The following is a 25,628-nucleotide window of genomic DNA, read 5'->3' as shown; positions in this document are numbered from 1 at the left end:
GTAATTTGTATTAAATGAAATCCCACTAAATAAATGATAATTCTGTAACAGAAAGCCTAGTCTAGGTCAGTTCACAGGAAAAATTATATCCAGCGTTTCAAACTCACCATAGGATTGTCAAGTCCAAGCATAAAGAAATCTCAATGTTATCTTTTATATATTTTCTATTTTTTTTTTATTTATGATGATTTGGAGTGTTTTGCGTGGCCTAGATATTTTTAAATCTTTGTAGTTTATATTTTCAGTATTTTCCCAGCAGCAGACAGATTAAAATCTTTCTGGGATTTGGAGAGAAACACAAAGTTCTGTTCTGGCACTGGGATCTGGAGTTTTAAGGAGAGCAGGTGGTGTCACAGGCCCCACGTTCAATCACAGATATGCAAAATGCAGCCTCAGCTAAAATCTGCCTTAGAATCATCTCCCAAGCTGTTATCAGCCAACCAGTGCAGAGCCCCAAGTCTTTCTCTCTCTTTTCCTTCGGAGAATTGAACCTGGAAGTCTGAGGGAGCGTGTGTCATTCCAGAAGAGGGATGGCAGGGCTTGGAGGCAGCCCAGGGGCAGGGGCTGGGGGCAGCAGGGGCTCTCCCAGCCTGCCTGGGCAGAGCAGAGAAAGGCTGGAGAGCTGTTGGTGTTTGGGTTAGAGACTGCCCTCAGCAGAGGGCTGAGCCTGGTTTAGCTCTGTTAGGAGAGATCCTGCAGACCTGGGTCCTCCCTGAGAGGCAGAAGGAGAGGTTTCAGCATTTCCTCACATTCCACCAACTCAAAATTAGAGGAGTTTTTCAAGCTCTCACTTGCATCCCAGGAACTTGAAGCTGGATCACCCCAGGGGTTTTGGGGACTGCAGAGCTGCTGTCATTAAACACATGGCAAAGCCCTCTGAGTCCCAGAGAATGGGGTAATTTTTATACCCCACTGCTTCCTGGAATTAATAATTGAATGGAACATCTGAGCAATGTCCTTCTGTTGGGTTTTTTTAAGTCTGTTTTGCTTTCAGCTGAGCGGGATATGCAGAAAAGCACCCCGAGGGTACGACATGTGCAAGCACAAATTATCCCAGAGTGGAAGTGCTTGGAATTGAGAGGAGCATCGTGGCACTGGTGCCAGATCACACTCCACTGAACTGTGCGAGTGAGCCACACTTGCATGTTGGATGAACCTTTGCCTTGCAGGCAGGAGTGAAAAGTTCTTTGTGAAAAGGGCACCTGCACTGAGGGTTGTGACTGATTATCACATCCACCAGTGGAAGCACATTTCCCAACTTACAGTCCTATCTTATTTTTCTTTTCTTCCCCGTTTTTTTCACTGCATTGGATTTCTGTAGATTCGTCAAGGACATTAATTTAAATACTCGGGTTCTTATCCTTTGCTTCAGAAAGGAAATCTGTAGAGTCCTTTGAAGCATCTTCTGCCTTGGATGGCCCTCAGCAATGTCAAAAGCAATTATATGTCAGTTATAAGAAGTGATTTTTGAAAGTGCCTGTAAAAATTAAAATAGATGTTTCTGTGGCACTGTATCAGCATCTCCAGCCACTCAGATGTTGGAGTGCTCCAAAGAAAAGCTGTACAAAAAAGCTATACAAAAATACTATGCAGTGATGGAACAAATGCTGACAGTTTGAGATGTCACTGCTTAACTGCCTTGAGAAATTCCATTTATTGAAAATAATTCACATACATGTTTGAAACATTCAGGCTTACAGTAATTAATTTTCAGCTGAATTGATTTCTGTATGCAAACTGCTCTGAGGAGAGACAGAGAGACTGACATATCTGAGCTGAATGGAAGACATGCTCTCCCCTAAACTTGGGGAAGGGTTAACACCAATTTTCTCCCTAATGAAGCAGAATGACTTATGCCAAGATTTGCAGAAGCAGGATAAAAAACAGTGGTGATTATTTACTTTTATATGGGAGGTGGTCCTTGTAATCTGTTATTAAATAACTCTTTGTAAAACCAGAGTTATTAACAATATCAGCTCTGAGAACAAATGTTAACATTCAGCTCCAACACAGAACACTGGGCCTTCCCAATGGCTATAAAAGCCTGGAAGTCCATCCCAGGCTTACTGGAGTGTCTTGTTCATACAAGGGGATGGAGTAGACCCACTGCACTTGGGTCTGTGACAGTCTAACCTCAGCACATGGGTTGGTTGAAGTTTTCCACTGGAGCACTGGGAACTTCTCATGTGTTCCAGGAGAAGCAGAGCAGTGCTCACCTGAGTGCTCTTTAACTGAATATGTATGACCATGTTCACCTTGGGAAAAACAGCATCAATTCCTCACGTACTTTAGAGCTGTAGAAGCTCTGACTCTGGTGGGAAGCCTGTGGTGTGCTTGGAACAACCGAAATGTTAAAGGCAAAGCTGGTTTTAGCCATCATGCGTTGAGAACATGCCCTTTCCCCAGCAAAAATCAAGAGCAAAGCTTGTAGGGATTTTTCCTGACACATGTTTAAGCTGCTTAATGGCTTCTTAGACATTTGCCACGCCAGGGTTTTCATGCAAGTGTGTAGTAAAACTCCACCACTCAGTTGCCTCAGTCACACTTTTCTTTTTGGTTGTCACTGTGCTGCAAGTGGAGACAAGATGCTGATTTGAGACCTTCCCTCTTGGGTCTGAAGTTTGACCTAAGATGCCATCTGAGCTTCATGCTGGGTGGGGGGGAAGCCAGGCGAAAGTCAGAGCCTTCTGCCCAGACCTGCTTGTGTCTGCAGCTTTCCCATTCCTGCCTTTCCTATTCCTGCCCATTTCCTGGCTTCTGCAGCCAGGAATTGTGCTTTCCTTCTCGTGCCTGCTCGTGGAGTGTAGCTGGAATCAAGTAACGTGTAACCATACTGAAATGCACACCTATAATGTAATGCATCGTTTATTTGAGAGACTGAGTTTTATTATCGACCTCTTTTGTATTAAAATATACCCTGGGACCTTTTCATTGAAGAGAGCAGGTCTCATTTTCCAGTTCATCATACCTTTCCCAACAGATGTTCTTCCTTTCTCATACAGTCAGAACAGATCCAAGGGGATTGAATAAAAGCAAGTGCTCTTGACATTGCATTATTTTTGTCACTGAGTGATCATAGTACTTATTGGCAGGCAATTTTGGGAACAGAAAACCTAATATTTACATAATGCCGTCTCTTTTTGATTGTGCAGTTCATTTCAGCTCCACTAAACAGGCACACTTTGAAATTACTCCCTTTCCCCTAAGGAATGGTCATAAAAACAGAATCAAGCTCATAAATCTTGTCGTGAACTAGTTGTACAGTTTCTGCAGGATTACACATCCATTGCCGTGAGACACTGAAAGTATTTATTTGTTATCACCCTTTTAAAGTCAAATGTGTGAAAAGTAAATTCCCTGTGTTGTGATTAACACAGTGACCCACTGCCACAGCATGTGGAGCCACAGGCTTAGAGAGCAACTCCTCCCTGTGCTGCCATTGACTGAACTAAGATTTTCCTGCAAGTCATAAGTCTTCTTTTATAGCGTGGTAATAAATAAAAACATGAAATTTAATAGAAAAGTATCTCAAACGCTGCTGGTAGGTCTTTGTGCAACACTGATTTATATTGCAAACCCACAGCCTCTGGTGAACGGTGCAAGGAGGGGAGAGGAAAGTGTGCTCAGTTCATAAGGGAAAGTTCTCTGGTCTGCTGGGTGGAGCTGGGAGGGAAAGGGATTTGGGATGCAGTTGGTGTCTAGAGTCCTTCTGGTACTGGAAAGCAATGTCAACATGCCATTATGAGGTTGTTAGCAGGCTGGTACAGTCCCTGGTGTTTATATCTACCAATTATTCTGCTCTCTCTCTGAGATAACCATAGAAGATTTATAGTTTTAAGAGAGAATTCAGGTTGCTCTGCATAATAAAAGCTAGAGGGGGAAAAAAAAGAAAAGAAGGAATGCAAGTCTTTTGTCTCAACAACAGGAATTGTGATGCTGCACCTCTATTTTATATAAATGGGTCAAGCACAGGTTTTGGGTCACTGTGTATATAGGGGAGCCTTTCCCTTTGCAGTGCAATCAGCTGACCTGCAGAGTACAATTTTCTTCCAAAAATGCTGTGACCAATGAAGCAGAAACTTTAACCCATCTAAACACTTCTTCACTTGTCAGACAGGAAGAGACTTCGCAGCTCTGAGTACCAGGACAGCTGGGCAGAAAGCAAATGTCAGCAGCAGAAACCTCTGGGTGTGAAGGGAGGAAGAGGGAGATTTCTGAGCCAAGATGAAAAGCCAGACATCCTAAATTTTCCCAGGACAAAAAGCTTCTGAAAACGATTACACTGAAAGATGGGCAGTGCTGTATTTCAGCCAGCTGCCTCCTGGGATGGACACTTCCCTTGGAGACCAAGTGTGCAGGGATTTGAATATGGGAAATGCTCAGAAGAGGAAACTATGAAGCCTGGGCTCCCAAAATGATAGGCAAGGTGACTGAAATGGGTTTTCATCGAAGAATTTGTGTTCATGTGAAACCCTGAATTCCAATACTGACTGGATGTGTATCCCCTTACAAAAATTTAGGATGAATCCTCAGCCACTGTCAGGTGAGACTGACTGACCATTAGTTTTATCTTCAGACTCACCTTAAAGAAAAAGTGGGAAAATGTTCACATCTCAAAGCCAGGCTTAAGGTAGTTTTGCTCCTACTGTGCAGACAGACCCGAGTGCAGACTCCTCGACACAGAAAGGGGTGGCTGTAGCTTTCCTTTCAAGCTGATAAAATAACATCATCTCCCCACTTTATTTATTTATCTTTACTTTTAGCTCTTCATTTGCAAAAGATTTCCTCCTCGTTGCTTTAGGACAAAAAAACTGTAATGACAAATACAGTTGTTATGTTTCATCTTATTCCCAAGGGTGTGTTCTCCTGCCAGTGATGAGCATCTGCTCCCAGTCATGGAGAAATCTGATTAACAAAGCATGATCTTTGATTAGCATATTTCAGAAATTGTTTCTTATTATGAGCCCTCCTTAGGGCTTGTGTTGCTTAGCAGTGGAACAACCTTCCAAACGTATTGAACGTGTTGGGGAACTTTGCAGACACATAAAGCCCCACTTGGAACTTTTCTGTTCCCATGTATCATACATTCTGCATAAGTGGACAAAAATCTCAGGAAATGATAGTTCACATGGTGAGTTTTTCTGCTGTTTTCTAAAAAGAAGTTTTGCTTGTATTTTATAAACTTCCTGCTACTGGTTTGAACTCTATGTAAGGGCTGTTTGTAATGAATAATAATTGGTACTTCTATTGTCTGTTCCATGTAAGGATTTTCATGAGCTTTTCCCCCATAAAAGAAATAATTAATCCAATGGACAGGTGGGGAAAAGCTTTATTTATTATTGTCAACATTATTATTTTTTTCAATTTTTGGAAGCAAGACACTGAGGTTTGGGCCTGATTTGTAAGGGAATGATGACTGGGATTTCCAACCATATTTTTTTTCCTGTTGCTTTTCTTCTAACTATTCAACTATATTCATATGTATTTTTTTTTTTGATAGGCAAATTTTAAATTGCAAAATATTTGAAAGCTGTGTTTCTTTTACTAGTAATGTAGACTGTGATGCTACTTCAGACCTGTGTGCATTTTCACTGCCTTAGAAAACCTAAATAGTTCCTGAAGTGGGTAAAATTCTCCAATTAGAGGAAATTTTACTAGGAAAAATTGTTAATATTTTAACTGTGCATGATGCCACATAGACCATGTGGTCCAAAATTTTGCTTCTCTTGTTCCTGCCAAACCAGGGTTGACTCTCAAGGCTAAACCCACATCACAACTTAGTTTTGGCTGAGGGAAAACCTAAGCACAAGGCCAGAGTGTGCTCTCCAGCAGCCCAGTGCTGTTGGCAGCTCTCAGCCCTGGGCTCTGAGCCAGTTTGCACAGTGATTTTTGTCGAGGCAGCATTTTGCCTCGAGGATGTGCCACCAGCAAAAGCAGACAACGTGCCTGTGCTCCAGCAGCAGAGCAAGGCCAGCTGCAGGCCAGCACAAGTTCTGCTCGTTAAGTTTGGGGTGTGGGAACGACCTTTGAATTATCTCAGCCCCTTAAAGCTACGATCTGCTGACCCTGCACACTCTGATGGTGCTCACCCTCCAAAGGCTTTGCAGAAGGAGAGTGTTTCACTCTCTTTTGCAGTTTAAGAATGTCTAGGTAGGCAGATAACTAAGGAAACTGTGCCTTGCCTTCTCAATCCCTGTTAAAGATCTGCCCCGGTCTCTAACTCAGTCTCCAGGGAGAGTAAAGAGGATTAAGAGGGTGTATCTCACTCCTAGCGTTCTGGGAATGCAAAGGGCAGGGAATGGGATACTTCTCATCTGCCTGACTTAAAAAAGACACCAAAAGGCAACAGCAAAACCTCCCTGAAGAGCCATGTCAGCCTTTGGTGGTTCCACTGGGACAGACCCTGTCCCCTCTAACCTGCCCATATGTTTTCCTAACGCATTAAATGTTGATGTCTTGTTGTTTATGGTGCAGGAAACAGATGGTCTTTTCTCCTTCCCTGCTCATTTCACCTCTTCGATCACTTTTAATGGCTTTAAAAGGAAAAGCTTTTAGCACTTTTGCTTTGTTTTTACGATTTCCACCCCCCGTCTTGCACCAAAGGCATTCCAGTAAATACATATGCACTAGTGAAGCTCAATTGCCCGTCCCGAATGTGTAATGGGTGTCAATGTGGCAGGAGCTTGTAGCTGTGGCTGTTTAACCCAGCACAGAACAGCTGCAGCTCTTAAGACCTGCAGGAACACAGAAGAATCCTCTGCCTGTTGGAAATGCGTTTGCTCTCCAAGAAATTTGGTACAGAGCAAACTGACAATTCTTGTACCTCAAACAGCCTCCTTTGAAAAGTTTCTCTGGGCGTTCAGTGAAAGAGGGAGGCACAGCTGTCACAATGTGCAGTAGGAGCTCTATACAGTCCCCAAAATGCAACCAAGAGCGATATGGGGAAGGATGGGAGAGGTAAAATGGGATTTGAAGACATACTGAAGAGGAACAGAAAGTCAAATCCATGGCAAAAGAATGTCCCAAAAGAGCTTCTCTAAAAATCGCTTCTTGAAATTTCTCAGTGTGGCTGAGACTTCCCTTCTTCTGAAAGTATTCACTTAACCATGCTTTGAACATTTGTAATTCATCATGGCACGTAGTGTCTTACTGCTTGATCTTCAGAACATCCTTTTGTAAGAGAATGAATTTAGAGAGATACCTTTCAAATGGGACAACAGCTTGGGCATATTTGCTCTGAGACACGTCATGCTCTCTAATCCAACCTCCAACAGTAGTGCTGGTGATGCAAGTTGTTGTATGAAAGCCCAGGATTATTTTATTGTTATTACTGCTCTTCTGCTCAAGCATTTTAAATACAGGAGAGGCTTCTCTGTAAAAACGAAAAAATAATTTCTGCAAAATAATATGCCTGTTATGCAGCATCTGTGAAATTAAATTTATTAGCGCTCTGCAATATGTTAGTTATTAGTTAGCTTCTAAAATACCAGTCATTTTGTTATTTGTGAGTATATTTTATCCCATCATAACTTTTCTATGAGATAAACAGCATGATATAGGAGGTTAAACCAGAATTTCATCCTGAAGTTTCATGTCTAATATTAATGGGAATGCAAGTTAGATTATTGTTCAATAGTCAGTCTTTAAGCTCTTCATCTGTCTTTTTACATCTTTCTCCAATAGAAAACATCCCTATTTCACGTGCAGTCTGAAAGCAGCAGCACATACCATAAAATGGCAAAGTCTTTATTCGCTCAGACGGGGGAGTGTCCGTTCTAACAGCTGTCATCCCTCAGCCGGGAGAGACCTTTGTGTGCATTTCTCACTTTCTTTTTCGACCTGTTTGGTGTTTTACAGCCCTCGATCCCTCCAAGGATCCCTGCCTGAAGGTGAAGTGCAGCCCACACAAGGTGTGTGTCACCCACGACTACGAGACCGCAATCTGTGTGAGCCGCAAGCAGCTGGTGCACAGGTGAGGGAACCTCGTGTGGTTTGAGGGCTTTGTGCCTCTCACAGCAGCAAATAAGCGTATTTTAAAACCTGAAAACCCAAAATATGTGTCAGAGACATCTACGGTTCCAGCAACGTAATTGGAAGTAATTAAAAGATATTAATTTTTTTAAAAAATATATCAAACCTCTGCTTAAATTTGCAAAAAAAAATGTTGGTGGAACTTTGTAGAGCATCTCCATGGGGAGTCACATAATTGCAGAAAGCTCCAGATCTGATTGTTGAAGGACTGAATTAAGAGCAAATGGAGTAGATATGTTACAAGTTTTGGCCGTGATGTTCAAATTAGACCACAGAATTTTACTGAGAGAAGCTATGAATAAATGAAGAAAAGCCTGCTGCTCATGAGTTGAAATATGCTCCAAACACCCAAGAATTAAGAAATTTAAAAAAAAAATGTGGATCAAACAAACTAACATTGCCCTATTTGGGAAGCAGAACTAGGAGAACCAGTAAGGAAACTGGGTTTGAATATTTCCAGAGCCTCTCTGAGCCAAGAGCCAGAATAAAACTAAGGAATAAACCCTCCACTTGCCAACAAGTGTGGAATAAATTGTGTACTCTGAATGCTGGGTCTGCATTGTAAGGAAAATATATTGTCTAGCTTTCATTATATCTGAGTGATAAATTTGGGGACTGGTCTTCAATTAGTCTCCCTGTTTAGTATGGAAGCAAAAATTTGCCTGTAACAACTCAGGTCCTAAATGTCGTCGTCAGCTGAGATTGGAGTTCAACAGCTGTTTGAGCCAAACAGGCTTAAGCCATTCAGGATGATCTGATTCCCAAGTGCTGGGACTATATTTCATCTATCTCAGTGATACCTGGCTGAGGAAGCTGATCCTGTAAGAATGATTTGTCTTTGATCGATAATACAAAGTTAATGGTGTGATGTGCATGAGGCAGTACGTTTAATCTTTGGGTTTCAATCTGGAATGATCCCTGGAAGGATGGAAGGAGTCTGCCTATGGGCAGTGCTTACATCCTAATGACATTTTTGGCATTATGTAGCTTACATTTTGTAGTTAGGATGGATTTGAACCACTTGCATTATATAGTAGTCCTTGTGATATATAGACATAGATGTGGAGCCAAATGCTTTCTGAGCTATTTCCAGTATTTAATGTCCCCAAAGTAGTCAAAATGGTTCAGAGTAATGGTACAGAGGAGCTGAATATCCTTTCTTTGCAGAAACCAGGCTGCTTTTCATGTGATCTCTCTATGATTCCTCACTGCCTGCAGCCATTTCAGATAACCTTTGAGCAGCACTGTGACTATGGAGATGAATCGAAAAGTATTGAAAACTTACAGTGAAAATTCTCCAAACAGTTTCCAGCAAGTTTTGTGATGCTGAAAGAGCTACTGCTGATGTGTGATAGTGGCACACAGAACCCCAAAGTGGTTTTGTTCTCCAGGTACCCAGCTCCCTTTGCCTCAGAGGGGAGACATGTCAAGGAGGGGAGTAACCAGGGCAAGTTCTCTGCTGATTCGAATCAGTGGAGTGGCATCTCCAAAGGTTTTCATCTTTAGTCCCACAGCATTCTGCTCTTCCTGTGCCTGAGCTCAGTGCTGCTGTATCTGGCTCCAGTCATATTTAAGGCTGTGTTAACCAGGAGTAAACACGTTGCAAGGAGTGGAGTTTCACCTATTTAAAACCAGTGAAAACCTGAATATATTCGCGTGGGCACATGGAGTAAGAACTACCAAATTGTTGTGGTTGTTTTGCACACCCATAGTGTCCTCCAGGAGGGTTTTCCACTTCATGCATCATTATCAACTTGCTTTAGTGGCTTTGCACAGTGTGTAGGCTCAGCAAAAAGTAATGGAGGGAGCAACATCTTTGTTCTTGCTGAGTCTCCCAGACAGAACTGCTCTGATTTGTGTCACCCCCTGTGACCCACAGAAGAGCTGCAGCACAAGGGAGCTGTGGTTTCCCAGGCACAGTGTGTAGCTAACTCTGAAATCAGTGCCAGTGCAGTGCCATTCCCATATCGTTTCCTTTGTGCTGGAATGCCCACTTTTTATACCACTGCAGAGTGCAGTAGCAGTGCAGAAAACTGAGTTACATGGAAATGTGTTATTCAACATTTATTCAGACCCTGCCCCAGTCTGGCCTCTCCTTTCCAGCATCTGCAACCTCCTCCTTCTCTGCTTCTCCTCCCCTTCACAATCACCTGTGAGCAGCCCTTGATCTTGAATCATGGAATGGTTTGGGTTGGAAGGGACCTTAAAAATCATCTAATTCCAACCACCCTGCCCTTTGGATCTACTAATACCAACAGCTGATTACCCAATTAACCTTGTTGTGTTCATAGCTTTTTTCTCTTCTTTTGTTCCTTTTCATGCTGGTTAAGAAAATAATTGTTTATTTTTTTATTCCGTGTGATTCAGGAAAAAGGGCACAGCCCAAAGGGAACTTTACAAAATAGCATCATTTCACTTCCTGTTGATATATTTATCCATGTTAATTGCATTTGTTTTCCTAGTATGTGTTTTCTTGAAGGGGCTACCACAAGCAGCAAGATGGGAAAACTCAAATAATAGGCCAAGAGCAGAGTGTAGTTTGTTCATTTTTTGTCTTTCTCCATGGACACTGTCCAACTAATTTTTCTAGTAAGCTTTTAGTACTTCAAAAGTTAAGGCAGAAGATGTCTGAGAGGTATTTCAGACAGATAATAGCATTTTGTCAGCACATCCTGCAAGGCATTTACGGTACAAATTGAACAGTGCATTTAGAGAAAAGGCAAGACTGAGCAGTGATTGAAGAGTGTGTAAAAGATAAATTTGAAGGTACCTTCTTATATGCTTAATAGTCCTTGTACTAATGATAGGGTCTTATGAAATCCTTTTTGTGTGGATTAAAACCCCTTTCAATTTGGACATCTATGAGGAAGAGTCTTTATTAGTTCAGTTTTGTGTGAAATGCAGGAGTTAATGTCTCTCAAAGATTTCTCAAACATGTCCAGTCCTTGTAACACTTTGTGCCATTTGTCTCTGCTGGTGCAGGGGATGGGGAGGAAAGATGTCTCTCTTGGGCTCTTTTCAAAAGAAGGGGATGAGAAGAGAGGATTGATGGGGAAATAATGGGCATATTAACATGTGCAGGGTTTACAGCTTTGCTCAGTCCATTTAACTGGTGATCACCAGTTAGCTCATCACTGCAGTGTGTGTCACTCACAAAGGTAATCACACATTGTCTCTGCTGCTCTGCTGGGCCTTAGAAATCCAGCTGTTAACTCACAGTTTCTTCAGGACTTTTCAGGATAATGTGCTGAAAAAAGAAGCCACTGCTGCATTCCTCACCATCTTTTGTTTTTAAGATCTGGACAAATTCCCAGATAAAACATCTGTTCTTCTAAATTACACGTCAAAACCTTGCTCTGACCAGCGTGGCAGTGCTGGCAGCTACACTTATCCACAAGGAGCAGACAAATCTCCCTCTCTTTCTCTACAAATCCGCATTTCTGGTTAGGAAGGACCCCGTTCAAAACAAGTGAAGTAAAACAACCCCATATGTGGAACGGAGCGTTCTCGTCCCGCTGCTCCTCCCTGTGCCAGTTGAGAGCTTCAAATTGTTTCCAAGAGGGGGAAGCAAAGCAATAACTGCCAGAACATCAGTGACACACCTGCTCTGGAGAATTGCTTGGGAGCATTGCAGCAAAAATCTCTGACCGCAGCAAACGCACTTTTAGGGATTTGCTGAGAAGTTGTGCACACGAGCAAGGCTTTGAAAGAGTGCTATTCCTCTGTGATGTCTGTGGTTGCATCAGCAGTCACCTCTTAAAATGTGCTAAATACAGGGCTATAAACCCTAACCCTGTTGGTTTTCTCTCTCTCTGCCTTGTGCCTGCCTGTGTTTTCTCTTGCTTGTTTTGCTGCTAAGTGCTGATGAGGGTTGGCACAGCACCAAGGGCTCCTGTGGGGTGGCACCTTGAGCTGCCAGCCTGACTCCCACATTCCCAGGGGCCTGACCAACGTGAGGGAGGGCTTGGTCCTAAGCTCATCATGTTCAGTTCTGCCTGATTTATGGGGTAATGTTTACAAGGGTCTGAGTAGGTGAGCAATCTATAGGAGAACCAAACCTGGGCGATGATTAATTATCTTTGGATCTATTAATACCCTCATTTGGTTCCCCAATTAACCTTGGTGTGCTCAGAGCTTCTTTCTCTTGTTCATTTTCATGGTGATTTAGAAAATAATTGTTGTTCATTTGTGTATGAAGTACAATTCAGGGAAAAGAGCCTGTCCCAAAGGGAACTTTACAGGATGGCATCATTCAGCTTCCTGTTGGTGATTATTTCTCCATTTTAATTATAGCTGTTTTACTTGTATGTGGTTTCTTGAAAGGGCTACCAGGATGGGAGAACCCCAACAATAACAGGCCAAGACTAGAGTGTAGTTGGTTCATTTTTGTCTTTCTCCAGGCAAAGTGTAGGTATTTCTAACTCCTCTGCAGGTATTTCTCTGCAATCCCACCTTTTCTTTCAGTTTGTGCTAGAACAAAGAGGGAAAGGATGTCACTCCCTAACAGGGTGAATTTTCCCCATTTCCTCGAACTCTTGATATTTTTTTATAAGCTGGCAGATGCAGGACAGGAAGAATATTTGGAAAATCTGCTGTAAGAATATGGTTCTTTCAAGTATTATTTATTTGCAGCTGAGAAAAAAAAAGAGGAAAGGTTATTTTCAGTGGTGTTGTTCATCCATCTTGGGTAGGCAGGAAGCCAAAAACTGTGTTCTGGGACACTCAGGCCTTTCTAGATAACAGTCATTCCTAACTGTAGTGGTGAAATGTGGGACTCCACTCAATAATTTAGGATAATACAGCTCTATTATAAAATTGTTACAAAGATTAAATTGTATGCATGGATGCAGAAAACATAAATATTAAAATTATTTTTTGCATCCCTAGAGTTTTTTGTAAGTTCTGGGATGAATTCATGAGTTAATTTTTACTGCAGATTTCTTTATGGGCACCAGGTGAATTCTTTTGTTGATTGACATTTTCAGAATTAAGGGAAGAAAACTGCCCAGTTCACAGCCAAAGGAAAAGCTGCTGTTTTATTAAAATAAAGCCATTTCAAATTTGTTGGATTTTTTTTTTCCTAAGTAACAATTCAACAGTACTTACATCTGGTTTGAAATCACTAAATTTGACTTTCCCTAAAAAAAAAAAAAAAAAAAAGAAGCATGTTTTTAAGCAAAGCATTTTATGTATCATGATGAGTATTGATTAATGTACTGGCATAGATTTTTGCTTCAGAAGAAAGAGCATTGAAATATTTGATTAAACACACACTCACAGAACCCAGCAGATTGCATTAAGTTTTTTTCAAACAAATACACTGTACTGGGGAAATTGCCAAAATTTAGGCTTATTATTCCCGAGGGTAGCTCTGACAGAATTTTGGAGAGCTACTTTAATCCTCTAAGAATGAAAGTTCTAGACATGAACAGAATTGAGTAAATGTTTGTTGTTTGGGTATTTTTCTGTAATTTGTAAACTATAGTACATTACTCTGTAAAGACTATTATTCTTACTAATATCTAATCCCTCACGGTACATTGCACAGTTTATGTGTGGCTCATGCTGTTTGTCCAGCAAATTGAAGGAGAAGCCAGGAAAATCAAAGAGAGAGGGGCCTTTGAGGTCAGAGATAAATGCAGCACATAATGTGATGTGCAAGGAGTGTGCAAGTGGTGTGTGCAAGTCCTTAGAGAAAACCTGAAAGCTTTTAGAAGTATCTCATCTCCAGACTGCCTGAACAACAAAGGATGCCTGCAACAAGAAAGCTTGGGATTTTGCAGCAGACAAGTTAGAGACAAGTGGAAATCAGGAATTTTTGTTTTCTTATGTGGGCTAAGTTGCCTTTTGATAAGACAGAAAGCACGTGGTGTGATGTGCCATCAATCTTTAAGTGCTCAGGGGGACCACTGACTGTTAAGAGAGAGCAGCATAAGAGTCTGGCACGATCCTTTATTCCCCATTACGGTTATTTTTAAAATTTTGAATATGAAAATTATGATCTAAGCATGAACTCCCAAAGGTTAATGGCTTTTCTGCCAAGACAGTCTCCATCAGTAACTGCCCGGGATTCAGTCCAAAGGTGCTTGAGTATTGGAACAGCACTCACTGGTTTTAAAAGCAGATATTACTCTGCTGAACAGGATCATCTGTAAACTGTAGGTCTCATTCTCCAATTGGTCCATTTCTCAGTTTCAGCTCTGCCTGCATTAAATTGCTTTTAACTAAAGAGACCACAGGGAGAATCCGTGGAATGCCTGGCTTTCATCACTCACAGTGAAATGAGCTCCTTCAGTTCTGGGTCAGGAGTGACCCACTTGCTGCCAGGAGTTTCTGCACAAAAAACCCTCCAGTTGATTATTTCCTGGAGGAAGCTGGCTGTGGTGTGTCCTCTCAATAGACAAGGCTTCGTGTTCTTTTCAGGCTGTTTTCTGGCCTTCTCAAGCTCTAGATATGCTGTTGACTTCAGTGTATTTCAAAACTCAGAGGTAAAAGACCTCGAAGAATTAGAAAACTTAGGAAAGATTCACTTTCCTTACTTGAAGTACTGAAGCTGAATTCAAATGTGGTTATGACTCAAAGCAAAAAGTGCCCAAATATTGCACCAGGAAGTTTGGTATTTCCATGAATTTCCAAACTGCCACAGCAAAATGCACACCTGTGGTCAGGCAGAGCACAGGTGTCTGCCATGGAAATTGCCCAAGATTGTCCCTGATAGCCTGGACTGTCTGCATCCCAAGGCCAATTAACCACCCTGCACTTCTGTCCCCAGAACTGGTGCCTCGTGGCCGGTCATGCTTCCTCAGCTCGTTAGAGCAATACAAGGGACTGGCTCTCACTGGGCATGAGTAATTCCTGAAATATATGATGGTGCACAGCTCTTTTATAATGGATTTTAGAGCGTGGAGTCCTCTTCTCTGTCTGCATTGGCCAGAGCAGGAGATGAACTTGTTCTTGTTCTCCACAGGGGATTTACTGTGTTCTATTCACAGTCATCCAGCATGGGGCTGCAGGGGGGAGCATCTTGCTGCTGAGGGCATTTTCTTTTACTCTGTATCTCCTGTCTCACTGTGCTCTGCTTTACTCTGAAGATGCTGCAAACACAAAGGAAATCCGGTGGTTGTTGAGACATTCTCCTGCTGCATCCTTCCTTTAGCCCAGTTTCAAAGCACTCACTGAAACCCACTTCAGTCCCTCTGGATCCCCTGGCTATCGTCAGGAAGTTTTCATAGTGAAGAGAATAAGAAAATGACTTCTTATCTTCTGCACTTTAATTGACATTTATAAATAGTTTGTGTATTTAAGGACACTATTATTGGATGGGTTGAATACTGCTTTGTAATATTCCTGCTCTTAATATTTCTAGTTGTGTGCTGTTAGCAGTATGTGAAAATGGACCAGGAGTGAGTTCTTGGATCATTAAGTCCAATCCCTCTGCAACAGTATCAAATAAACTTTTTCATTAGCCTACCAAGTTCTGTCTTAAAGATTATAAGGTTTATTGCCCTCTCTACTCCATTTGGATGAATCCTGAGTATCAGAACCTTTCTGGTTAGAAACCTGCTAATATCTAACCTAAATTTATTCAAGCTCAGCTAAAACTTCTGGACTTTTCTTAAATGGTTCCTCAGCATATTTATTTTGAAATAATGACCCTTTATGGTTTTGCTAGACTTGGCAAATTTTCTTAGTCTTTTCTTATAGAAAAGCTCTCTTAAAAAGACCTTCCTCTTGCCTATCTCAGTTTTCCTTTGTAGCAGAGCCCACCGGGTTTGGCTGCTGAGATCAGTAAAGAAATGAAACCCAAAATTATCACTTTGTCTTCCCGCTATTTAAACTCTTTGCACATCTTTAGTCATTGCAATGACTCTGAGTCATTACTTATTAAAATTTCCATCTTTATTTCTGAAATTAAGCCCCTCTTTTAAGTGCCTCTTCCATCCATACCTGCTTTAAACCTCTGGTTATTCTTCCATGGCAGAATGTCTGCAATTTGGAAGTGCTTATTCCAGGTGGGCTCTCAACTGAGCTTTCTGGAGAACAGTTCTGGCTTTAATGTTTTATGGATTGATATCTATTGTAGATATATGTGCAGTTTGCTGTTTCAGCCATTTCCACATTTGTTTCATCCTCAATAGAAACACACAATAGCCCAAATTACTTTTCTCTGTAACATGAAAGATTTTTTATTAACATGATAGCAAAAGGAGAGGGAGGAGGGAGTTTGAAATAAATGCAAGCTATACCTAGTTCAGCATTACATACAAACTATATATCAAATTCAGTGTTCAGAGCTCTGAGACCTGAGTAATATGAAAGTTAAATATATAATGATGGAAAATGCATGTCTGAAAGTTAAGTGTGAATGTAAGTTTGTGCAGGGAACAGAGGGAACACAAGCCAGCAGGAAAACTTGAATATATGAAAGATGAAATAAGGGCAACATAATGTTTGTTCTTCAATGGTTTTACTATCTCAGTGGGTCCTTTTGTAGACTGCAGAATTGGTCAAATATAAATCTCTTGATGTAGCTCTTATCAGCTTGTCAAGAATCAGCATCCAAAGCTGAGTGAGCATCCAAAAGCTCCTGTTTCCCTTGAGATATCTGGAAGAAGGCTGAGTTAAAAGTTCAGTCACCTCCTCCATGGCATTTGTCTGTTCCTGGCTTGGATTGGGAGCTGTTGATAGCAGAAGGGATGTTGGCTTTTTTTGTTGTTTGTAAAGCTCCTCTTGCTCATTTTAAAGGGAGCAAGAAATGAAAACAGTAATTGGTATAAATGTCATCTGCTTGGCAAATGTCACGAGATTTGCCAACAAATGAATAATGAACAAATGAATCAAGTTGGAAAAGATTCACTGCCTTTGTATCCTCATCCTGTATGAAGGTTTTAGGTTTTTCACATGGATTAGCTTCATAATTCGTAGATTTTCAATATTTTTCCAAACAATCTTCATACATGGTCATCACTTATGAAAACACACCCAGGCAGGACTTTGAGGCTGGGGGGCCCAAGGGGACAGTTCCACAGACTCTCTGTGTTCCTGTCAGGAGCATTCCATGTGACCACTGAACTTTTAGGACACATGGCTGTATTTTTGCTTGACTTGTTGGCTGACTTTCTCTATGTTAATCCTCACCTGACCTGGAATCTGCAATATTTTTGTGTTTCCAACAGCCCAATAGATTAAGGATGTATTTCCCAATTCACCCTCTTTGTATTTCCTATATGTTAAAAAACTTAACTGTAGAATTGCTGGAAGCAAATTTGTAATAATATTCAATATGTCCCTGTATTTTTGCTGTTTATCCCTATCTTAAATCTGAGTAATCCAGCCAGTCAGAAATTATTATTTAATGTTTACAAATGACCTCCAATGCTCTGAAAATTATTCTGTATTTATACAATGATCTGTTTACTGGAGATTCTAAATTTACTGCTGGTTTTTGCTATACAAGCCCCAGGACATGAATGTGTTCACTGGAAGTCTTTTTAGTGCTAATAAAAGCCCTGCTTTGGTAAGATTGGGACTGATGTTTACAGCAAAGGAATTTTATTAAAGCTTTTCTTCAATTTCCAACATCCAATATTAAATGTGCAGCATTTTAGGACCTGCATTTTGACAAATGGCATTTTACGTTCAAATTGCAGTCAATATTGCAAACAGTACATTTGGTGTGAAATTTGCAAATTAGGCCTTAAAAATGCCTTTCATTTGGTGCTGGCCAGTTTGCTGCTCTGTACAACCCTGTGTTTTCAGTGTGGTACAGACTCAACATACACAAGTTTTAAACTGATTGAAGACTGATCTTTCTTGTTGACAAAACAGTTCTGTATTTTAACATTACACTGCTGGGACTTGCCATTTATTGCTTCTAAAGCCTTTCCCTGGCAATGAAAGGCATCAATAGCAACAGGCTGAACTTCCAGTCACTTGGGTCAGACTCTTCTTTTCCACCTCTTGCCCTTTGTAGTCCCAGCTCTTGCCCCTGTGTGTGGGAAGCTTTGGCTCCTCCAAAGCTGAGATGGTTTTCAGCAGAGTTTTGCTGAATTTCTTGTCTCCTTCAGCATCCCTCAGCATTTCAGGCACAAAACTTCACCAGGAAAACTGATGAAACCACATCCAAGACCACCCTAAGGAATTCATCAGCAATTAGCTTTCATTCTGGAGTTAAAGCTTGCCAAAAAGTTATAGTGTGAAGACATTTCCACAGAGGTTTGCCAGTTCCAAACCAGCTTAGCAACAGGGACATGAATGTCAGCTAAAATATGGAATTGAGAAAGGTAGTCTGAGGTGTTTGATCCCTCTCATATCTATGCAGTTCCATCTAATGGCGCTCTTTGGAAAGAAATAGCACATGAAAACAATAAAAGGGAGCTTCTTACATCAGTCATTTTCTTATTTGGTGCAAGTTATGTTATCAAAATTAACTTTTAAGCTATTACTTCCTGCTTCTTTAATATTTCAATTTATATCATTCTCTTTTCATTAATAAGCTTATGATTGCCTGCTTAGTGCTTTGCCAGAGCTCATCAAGAGTTGAACCTGCAGATTTTCAATTTAGGCCTTTTGTATCAGATTAATTCAACCAGTGAACCACAAGTGCCATTATTTATGGACATGAGCCACCACAGTACAGTCTGTTTAAAGCTCTCTGTGTAGGCAGTACTAATGATACTTAGAAATCAACCCAAAATATTTTGCTCCTTTCAGTGTGTCTGCTCAGGTATCACTGTTCCACTTCCAAATTACCTACAGGAAGGCAATGCTGAGCCATAAACCTTTTAGGCAGAAAGAGTAATACCTTAGCATGCTTCTGAAAGACATATTGCTTCTATCTCTAGATTTAAACCAGTCCTGTAATATATAATAATTGAATTCCCTTGGGCATCTTCTATATTTTAAAAAGTGAGGCAGAAAAAAGTCATTATATTTCTGTGCAATATTTTGCATTTCTTATTGTGCAGCCAGTTTTTTTAGAGGAGTCAAGGAAGGAAACACCCAATGTCAATGTGTGTTGTAATTACACTCCCTATCACCAATGCCAGATTCCTCTGTGCTCTAATTATTGGAAGAGGTGATCAGATATTGGAACTTCAAAACTGATAAGAAGGAAAATCTTTTCTGTGCTTCATGTTCTTCCTCTCATTCTGACTCCTTCGAATCTGCTGTGAAAGTCCCTGTTAAATTCTCAGAGCCAGTAATCAGAAGATCAAATTTCATCTCATAACAATCCCCTTCACAGCTCCTTAAAACTCAGAAGAGTTATCATTTCAGAATCCCTCAGCCTCAGGGTTTGGTGCTCTGGAGCTGCTGAGGAGGCAGCCCCTTGAAATGATGTTGAGCTGCCACATTCACTGTGCTCAACAGGGAAATAGGGGTTTGTTAAAACCCATCTCCTGCTTACAAGCCTGAGAGTTGGAATTTTACAGGGTCATTTAATGTTTGGAAGATCCACAGTCACCTTTCCTTTTTGTACATTCAGTGGTAGATGAAGGGGAGGTGGAAGATGTCCCTTCTCATTGCAGGGGGGTTGGATTAGATGACATTTAAAAAGTCCCTTCCAGGTGAAATTATTCTCTGATTCTGTGATATCTTTGATCTGTATATTCATTCTAACCACTTAACTGACTGTCTAAAATAAATAAATAAATAAATAAATAAATAAATAAATAAATAAATAAATAAATAGCAAATATATCATGATAGATTCTGTTACATTAATGGAGCATAATTATCAGGAAACATTTCTACAGATCTGTGCTATTAAACCTTTGTGGAATAGCAGGGGCAGGAAGATTAACAAGTTTTCAAATTAGTTACGAGAGAAGTATCAAGCCTTCAGTTTGTTTTCAATTATTGCATTTATGTTCTCTACTTTCACAATGAAACCCTGAAAGATTCATTGCAAGTAAATACAGGATATTCAGTAACTGCAATTTAAAAAGTCAAAATTTCTGACAGATTCCACGGAGTTATTTTCTACTCCAATTAGTATATTTAAAAAAAAAATAAGAAAGCTTGCATTGCAGTCAGCGTAAAATTACCACCTCTATGAAATCAAATATGGCAATTAGATAAAGTACTTTGAACTGTGGGGGGTTTCATGTTCTTGGATTAGCTCTTAACTTTGTAGAATGGTCTGTGTAGCTTTGGCAGTCACAGTTTTTACTCAGTTCCCTGCTGTGATTTTTTTAACACTGGAACATTTTGAGAAAGTGGAAACAGAAATGAGCTTCGAATGAGAACAGGCTTTCAGCTTTTAGCGTTGAGGAGACGTGTTCTGGAGTCATCCAACAGAAGGGGTTTCCTGTCAATTCAGCAAAACATTTTCTAGGAATGTAAAGAACAGTTTTTGACAAGAAAGTCTCTCACCTCAGAAATGTGAGTAGGAGGGTGAAGGGACCTTGAATCTCTAATGTGAAAAGAGAAGTTCTCAGGCAGAACACTCTTCTGGCGAGTGGTTATTGACTTCTCTTTATGGCTTGCCCTGAAAGTCTGCAGTTTTTATTCCCCACTCCCTTGATGTTAATTGGAGGAGGGGTTTGGTCCCTTCATTAATTATGCAAAATTCACTCAGTAGCCTGATGGTCGTGGCACTCAACTGGGATTCAGGCTTGACTGTGTCTGTGCTGCTGCTGTAAATAAAATCCACTCGGTGACTTTCCAGTGTCCCACCTTTGAGATGTCAGTCAAATCAGACTGGGGGAGTCACCACCTCCTGGCTTGGGGGTGTGATAAATTTCTGTTATGTGAAGGTTGTGAAGAGAGCCTATAGCATATATTTATCCCCAACTGACTCAAGTATTCAATTATCATTTGCACCTAGAGAAAATAAGACTTCTTTTTTCATTATTATCTCTAGAGACAGAGCATGGCTTTGTTCCTGGAAAGGTATCCAGAGATATTTTCTCTCCTCTTTTTGTTGTTTGGAAGTGATCCAGCATTGCTGCTTTCATGTTTTATTCCTACAGTGGTAGAAATTAAACATATTGTATTAGAATTTCTGAAAGAGAAATCCTTTGCCTGGGTCTTCACTGCCTTCTGATTAATGCCAACTACTAAAAAACTTTCTCAGTCTCCATTCTTTTCCATTTTCTGGCACAGGATCTTTAATAAGTGGATATTGCAAAGTAGACTTTTCCAATATCCCTCAACTCACCTTTTCTTTTTTTTCTCAGAATTCTCTTTGCATACTGAAGAACAGGCAATTTCTATTATTATCTCTCTTCATACTTTTCCAGGGAGAGCAAATGCTTCAGAATGTTCTAAGGACTTGCTACTGCACCTGCAGGATTCAGGGAGGGGAAAAGCTCACAAATCTTGTGAACATCAGTGATGTGATCACTCTTAACTGCTGCAGTGTTTCACTTGTATTACATTTGAACTCTAGCAGCAAAACTTGGTGTGAAATAAATATTCTCTGGCAGTCTTTGTACTTTTCCCCTGTCTAGATCTGCCCTCTGAAAAGAAATGATTTTGTCCCTTAATTAGGGGTTATGTTTTTTCACACATCTGAATAAACATATTCCTAAAAATAAAACGCAGTTTTAAAATAAAGCACAATATTTGTGCCTTAAGGCTCTTTTACAACTGTGTTAAATTTCAAAATGATGTTACTTTTCAAAAGAAAGAAGAGAGAACCAAGGGCTAAAGCATGCTGTGCACTTCATTGAAATCCCAGTTATGTTCATTGATAGATTTTCTCTCTTGTTTATTTTTAGGTATTTTTATTTGTCCTCTGGCCTAAACTATTGTGAAGCCAATTTTTTTGAGGGATTTGAGGAAGGACTGTCAGAACAGTTAAGATTTGGGTTAGAGGAGTTTTCTGCTGTAGTCCCAATTTTGCCCCAATTTGACCGAATCAATAATCTGTAAATTTTTCACGTAGCACACTCTGCTAGAAAGGAATAGTTTTGTAAAGGTCTTGTGGAAGATATTTGAACTACTTAAGTTATTTCACTTGTCCACACTCAAATTTAACCTATTTTGTTGTGAAGTAACATTTAAGCTGCCACTGGTGGAGAATGCAACCTTATGACTTCAAATTCTCTTGCAATCTTTTCGATTTTTCTTCTGCTTCCCCTTTTTCTTTCTCCTTTCACTGGCGAAAATTTTGAGCCTTGCAACTTTTTCTTGCTTACTGGTAATTTGTAAGAACCAATATGGTCTGCTCATGTTAGTTTTGTTCTTGCAGCTCTGTCACAGCTTTATTATGATAATATCTAGGAAAATGTTCTTTAATATGTATGGGAGTGACAGTTGGGAATTTGGCTCCACTGATTTATCCAGCCTTTAGCTTTGATCACCACACAATCCATCTTCTTTTATGAAACAAAACAAACCATTCTAATTAGTTGGTTGTTACAATCAGTGATCATCAACTGTGGAAGACTAATTAACCCTGGTAGTAAAACATAATGTAAGCATTTTTTGTTTGTTTGTTTAACGAGTTAAGAAGTCAAGAGAACAGGGTTGGTTAAAAAGAGATGAAAACACTAACAAAGACTCAAACCTGCTCCTCTAAACTCACATCTGGTCTCTTGCCTTGCCCAGAAGGCAACTGAGCAGACAGAAATACAGGAAACTTATATATCCTCTGCTTTTTCTTCCCTCTTTTTTATAAATTCTGTCTTTGTACCTTATTGGCATTTAAGTTGATGGCTCATGTTGAACAAAAAGGACATTTTATAGTTTTGTTCTCTAAATTATTCTGTCCATTCCTTGTTGCCACACGTTGTAATGTGTGTGCCATTATTCCGGTCATTCATCCAGCTTTAAATCTCTTTCAAGTCCTTTGACACATTTTTTCAGTCTTAGCTAATCCAGTTTACCTGAAGCCCAGGACTGCCAAATTGAATTACATTGCAGTCAGTCCTGCTTAGCACCTCATCCATACTTAATTCCTGGAGCCTCTATGTTTTATGCGTGTATAAATTTTTCATTTGCAATAATACTTCAGCTTAGCTAAGGGAGAGGGTTTTGTTGCTTAGTTCCTTCATTAGTTCAGGATTTTGTGCTTGGTTTTGGACCAACTGCCTGTGTAACTGGGGTTCATAGTCCTTTCAGTGTAGTTTGTGATGAACACGATGGGAGCTGTTCATTTGCAGCCCTTCACAGCACACCAGCAGTGTGCTGAGTGCTGAAATGGGAGCCCTGCCCTCCTCACAGCTGGGGACAGAGCAGCACTGGCACTGACACCTCAGGATCACAATCAAGATGAGATAAATTGTCTGTAGACACTTGGTCAGGAAATACAAGCTGAAGATTCAGTGTTACTCATATTCAGTGGTCTGATTACCTGTTTAGAGGGCTCTCTGCTAAATTCCAAAAGGCAGGGAAAAAGTTAAGATCACTAGAATTAAAGAGTAAATCCAGATAACAAATGTGATGAGAGGGAAACAGCAACTGAAAAACAGAGAAGCTGATGTGAGAAGAAATATGGTATGTTTGGTTTTGGCATAGTGAGCTTCCAATGTGGACAAGGTGTTCCTGAGAGGAAATGACAATAATTGGAAAAAGAGACAGAAGGATAACCCAGAGCCAACACCTGTAAAGCTTCTCAGACTTCCAAGGACTGAAGTGTAGAAAGGCAAGACTAGACTATTACAGGTAAAGCACCAAAATGGTATTGAGATACCACTTAGAGAGGATGTAATACTTAATATGATACATCCTAGCAGAGAGGGAAAGAACAGTCAAGAGTAGATGAAGAAATAACTGCTTCTCCAAGGGGCCTCATTTTTGAGGCTGAACAAAGCAGAAGGAAGTTTCAGAGGTAGGAGGGGAAAAGTGCAAGGAAAAGGAGATTGGGTGGGAAGGAGGTCAGAGCAGAGTGGTCAGGCTGAAAGACTGGGATTAAAATGGTTAAATACAACAGTGAGTAGGAAAGGGCATCGCATTTTTTTCACAATTTTATAAAATTTTCCTTTAACAAGCTGATCAAATCTTGAGAAAATAGGGCTGGAAGAGAGAGTCAGAGATGCCAGTCAGGCAGAAGGCAGACCACAGACAGTGGGAATTGGAGAGAGGAAGGATATTTTATGAAGAAATGCAACAACACTGGGGGAAAAAGAATGAGATTCATTTGCAGTGAAAAAATTAGTGCAATCCCTGAACTTCCACCACAGCAGCAGAGAAGTGGTAGAAGGAATAAGAATAAAGTCCAAGAACTCAAAAGTGAGTAGCTGAAGCGCAGTGGAGGGAAGGGGATGGAAAGACAAACTGTTGAGAAAGCCATCTGAGAGCTCACAGGAACAGAGCTCAGTACACCAGAAAAATGTGGTCCAAAGAGTGACCATTTCTTGAGAGTGAGATGGTTGAATCAGGATTAGTCCAAGTGAGTTGATAAAGAGGAAGAAACATTGACCCTTGTTCAGTCCATTCGTCTCTCATAAGCTAAACTACAAAGGATGAAATGGAGCAATATCAGAGTGGTGAGAACATAGATGTGTAGGTGGACACTGTACAATAAACAAAGGGAAATGTGTGCTGAAGTGAAATTTGAGTGATTCAAAGTAAGGTGGCCCATCCTAAGCCAACAACACTATCTGCACAAAACTGATTCCTATTTAATAACTCAGCAGCAAAGTATTTAAATTTTTTCTTTTTCTTTTTCTTTTTTTTTTTTTTTACAAAACCTGTTAAAGTCCCAGGTAATGTTATGCTTCCTGTCTAAGTGTGCCACTGGTTGACTCTTACTTTTTAACATGGTAAAATCGACTTTTGGGGGAGCTGCTGTAAAACGCTGAGACTTCCGAAAGTATAAACGCGCAGCTACGTCTCATTTTTGATGGCAGCTGGAGCCTCCGTGGTGGGGAACCTGTGGAGCTGCATGCTCAAAGAACACGGGAAGAAAGGGGGGTTGGAACTGTGTGGTTGCCAGGCTTCGTGATTCAAGGGCACAGCAAAGTGAAATCTTAATAACTCAGTGGAAGTACCTCCCGAAACGCGTGTCCGGCGGTTTCCACAAGTGTGTCCGTTGCATTCAGCTTCAAATTTCTCCTCAAGGTGTGTTGTACCACGTGCTGTCTCCACACTGGATCATGTGCATCATAAATTAACGTGATTATGTAAATTCTGTCTCTCAGCTGGGATCTCCCTTTAAGCTGCAGTCACCTTTCATTAAGACCCAGCCTGATGGAAGATGGGGAATGCTCTTGATGGCCTCATTTGAGAGCTGGGAATGGCAGGGATATTATGAGCTCCATCTCCAGCATCAACTAAGCAGACAGACAGCACTGAATACGCTGAGAAATGCAGCAGAATGTTTAGACATTCACAGTACTGAGCTCTCTTAAATCAGCAGTGCTGAATAAGCAACAGGGGCATTAGCCTATTTAGATGCTAAAAAGGTTGGGATTTTAAAATTACCTGGCTCCTTATAGTATTTATAACTGATTTGGTTTGCATCCATTTTACTAACATTCATTTTATTCTGACATAGGAAACTGCATTCTGATTATTTCCCCAAACCAACCTTGTATAGTGGATTTTGACTACACTCTGGAGGTGGCTTTGGGATTGATTTTTTTTTTTTTAAATTGTCTTTTGTTTGACAAGCCAATTCTATTCAGAAATCACACATGAATTCTTAG

General features: G+C 40.5%; 1 protein-coding gene across 1 annotated transcript in view; it reads left to right on the top strand.

Moving 5' to 3' along the window:
- SPOCK1 (SPARC (osteonectin), cwcv and kazal like domains proteoglycan 1) overlaps positions 1-25,628 on the top strand; it is a 265,809-nt gene that overhangs the window by 143,278 nt on the left and 96,903 nt on the right. The window contains exon 4 of the mRNA XM_064672155.1: positions 7,858-7,972. Coding sequence (XP_064528225.1) covers positions 7,858-7,972 — 115 coding nt within the window. The remainder of the gene's footprint in view (positions 1-7,857; positions 7,973-25,628) is intronic.

Source organism: Pseudopipra pipra, chromosome 15 (assembly GCF_036250125.1).
Source record: "Pseudopipra pipra isolate bDixPip1 chromosome 15, bDixPip1.hap1, whole genome shotgun sequence".
Taxonomy (NCBI): domain Eukaryota; kingdom Metazoa; phylum Chordata; class Aves; order Passeriformes; family Pipridae; genus Pseudopipra; species Pseudopipra pipra.
This window is presented reverse-complemented; position numbering and strand designations above follow the sequence as displayed.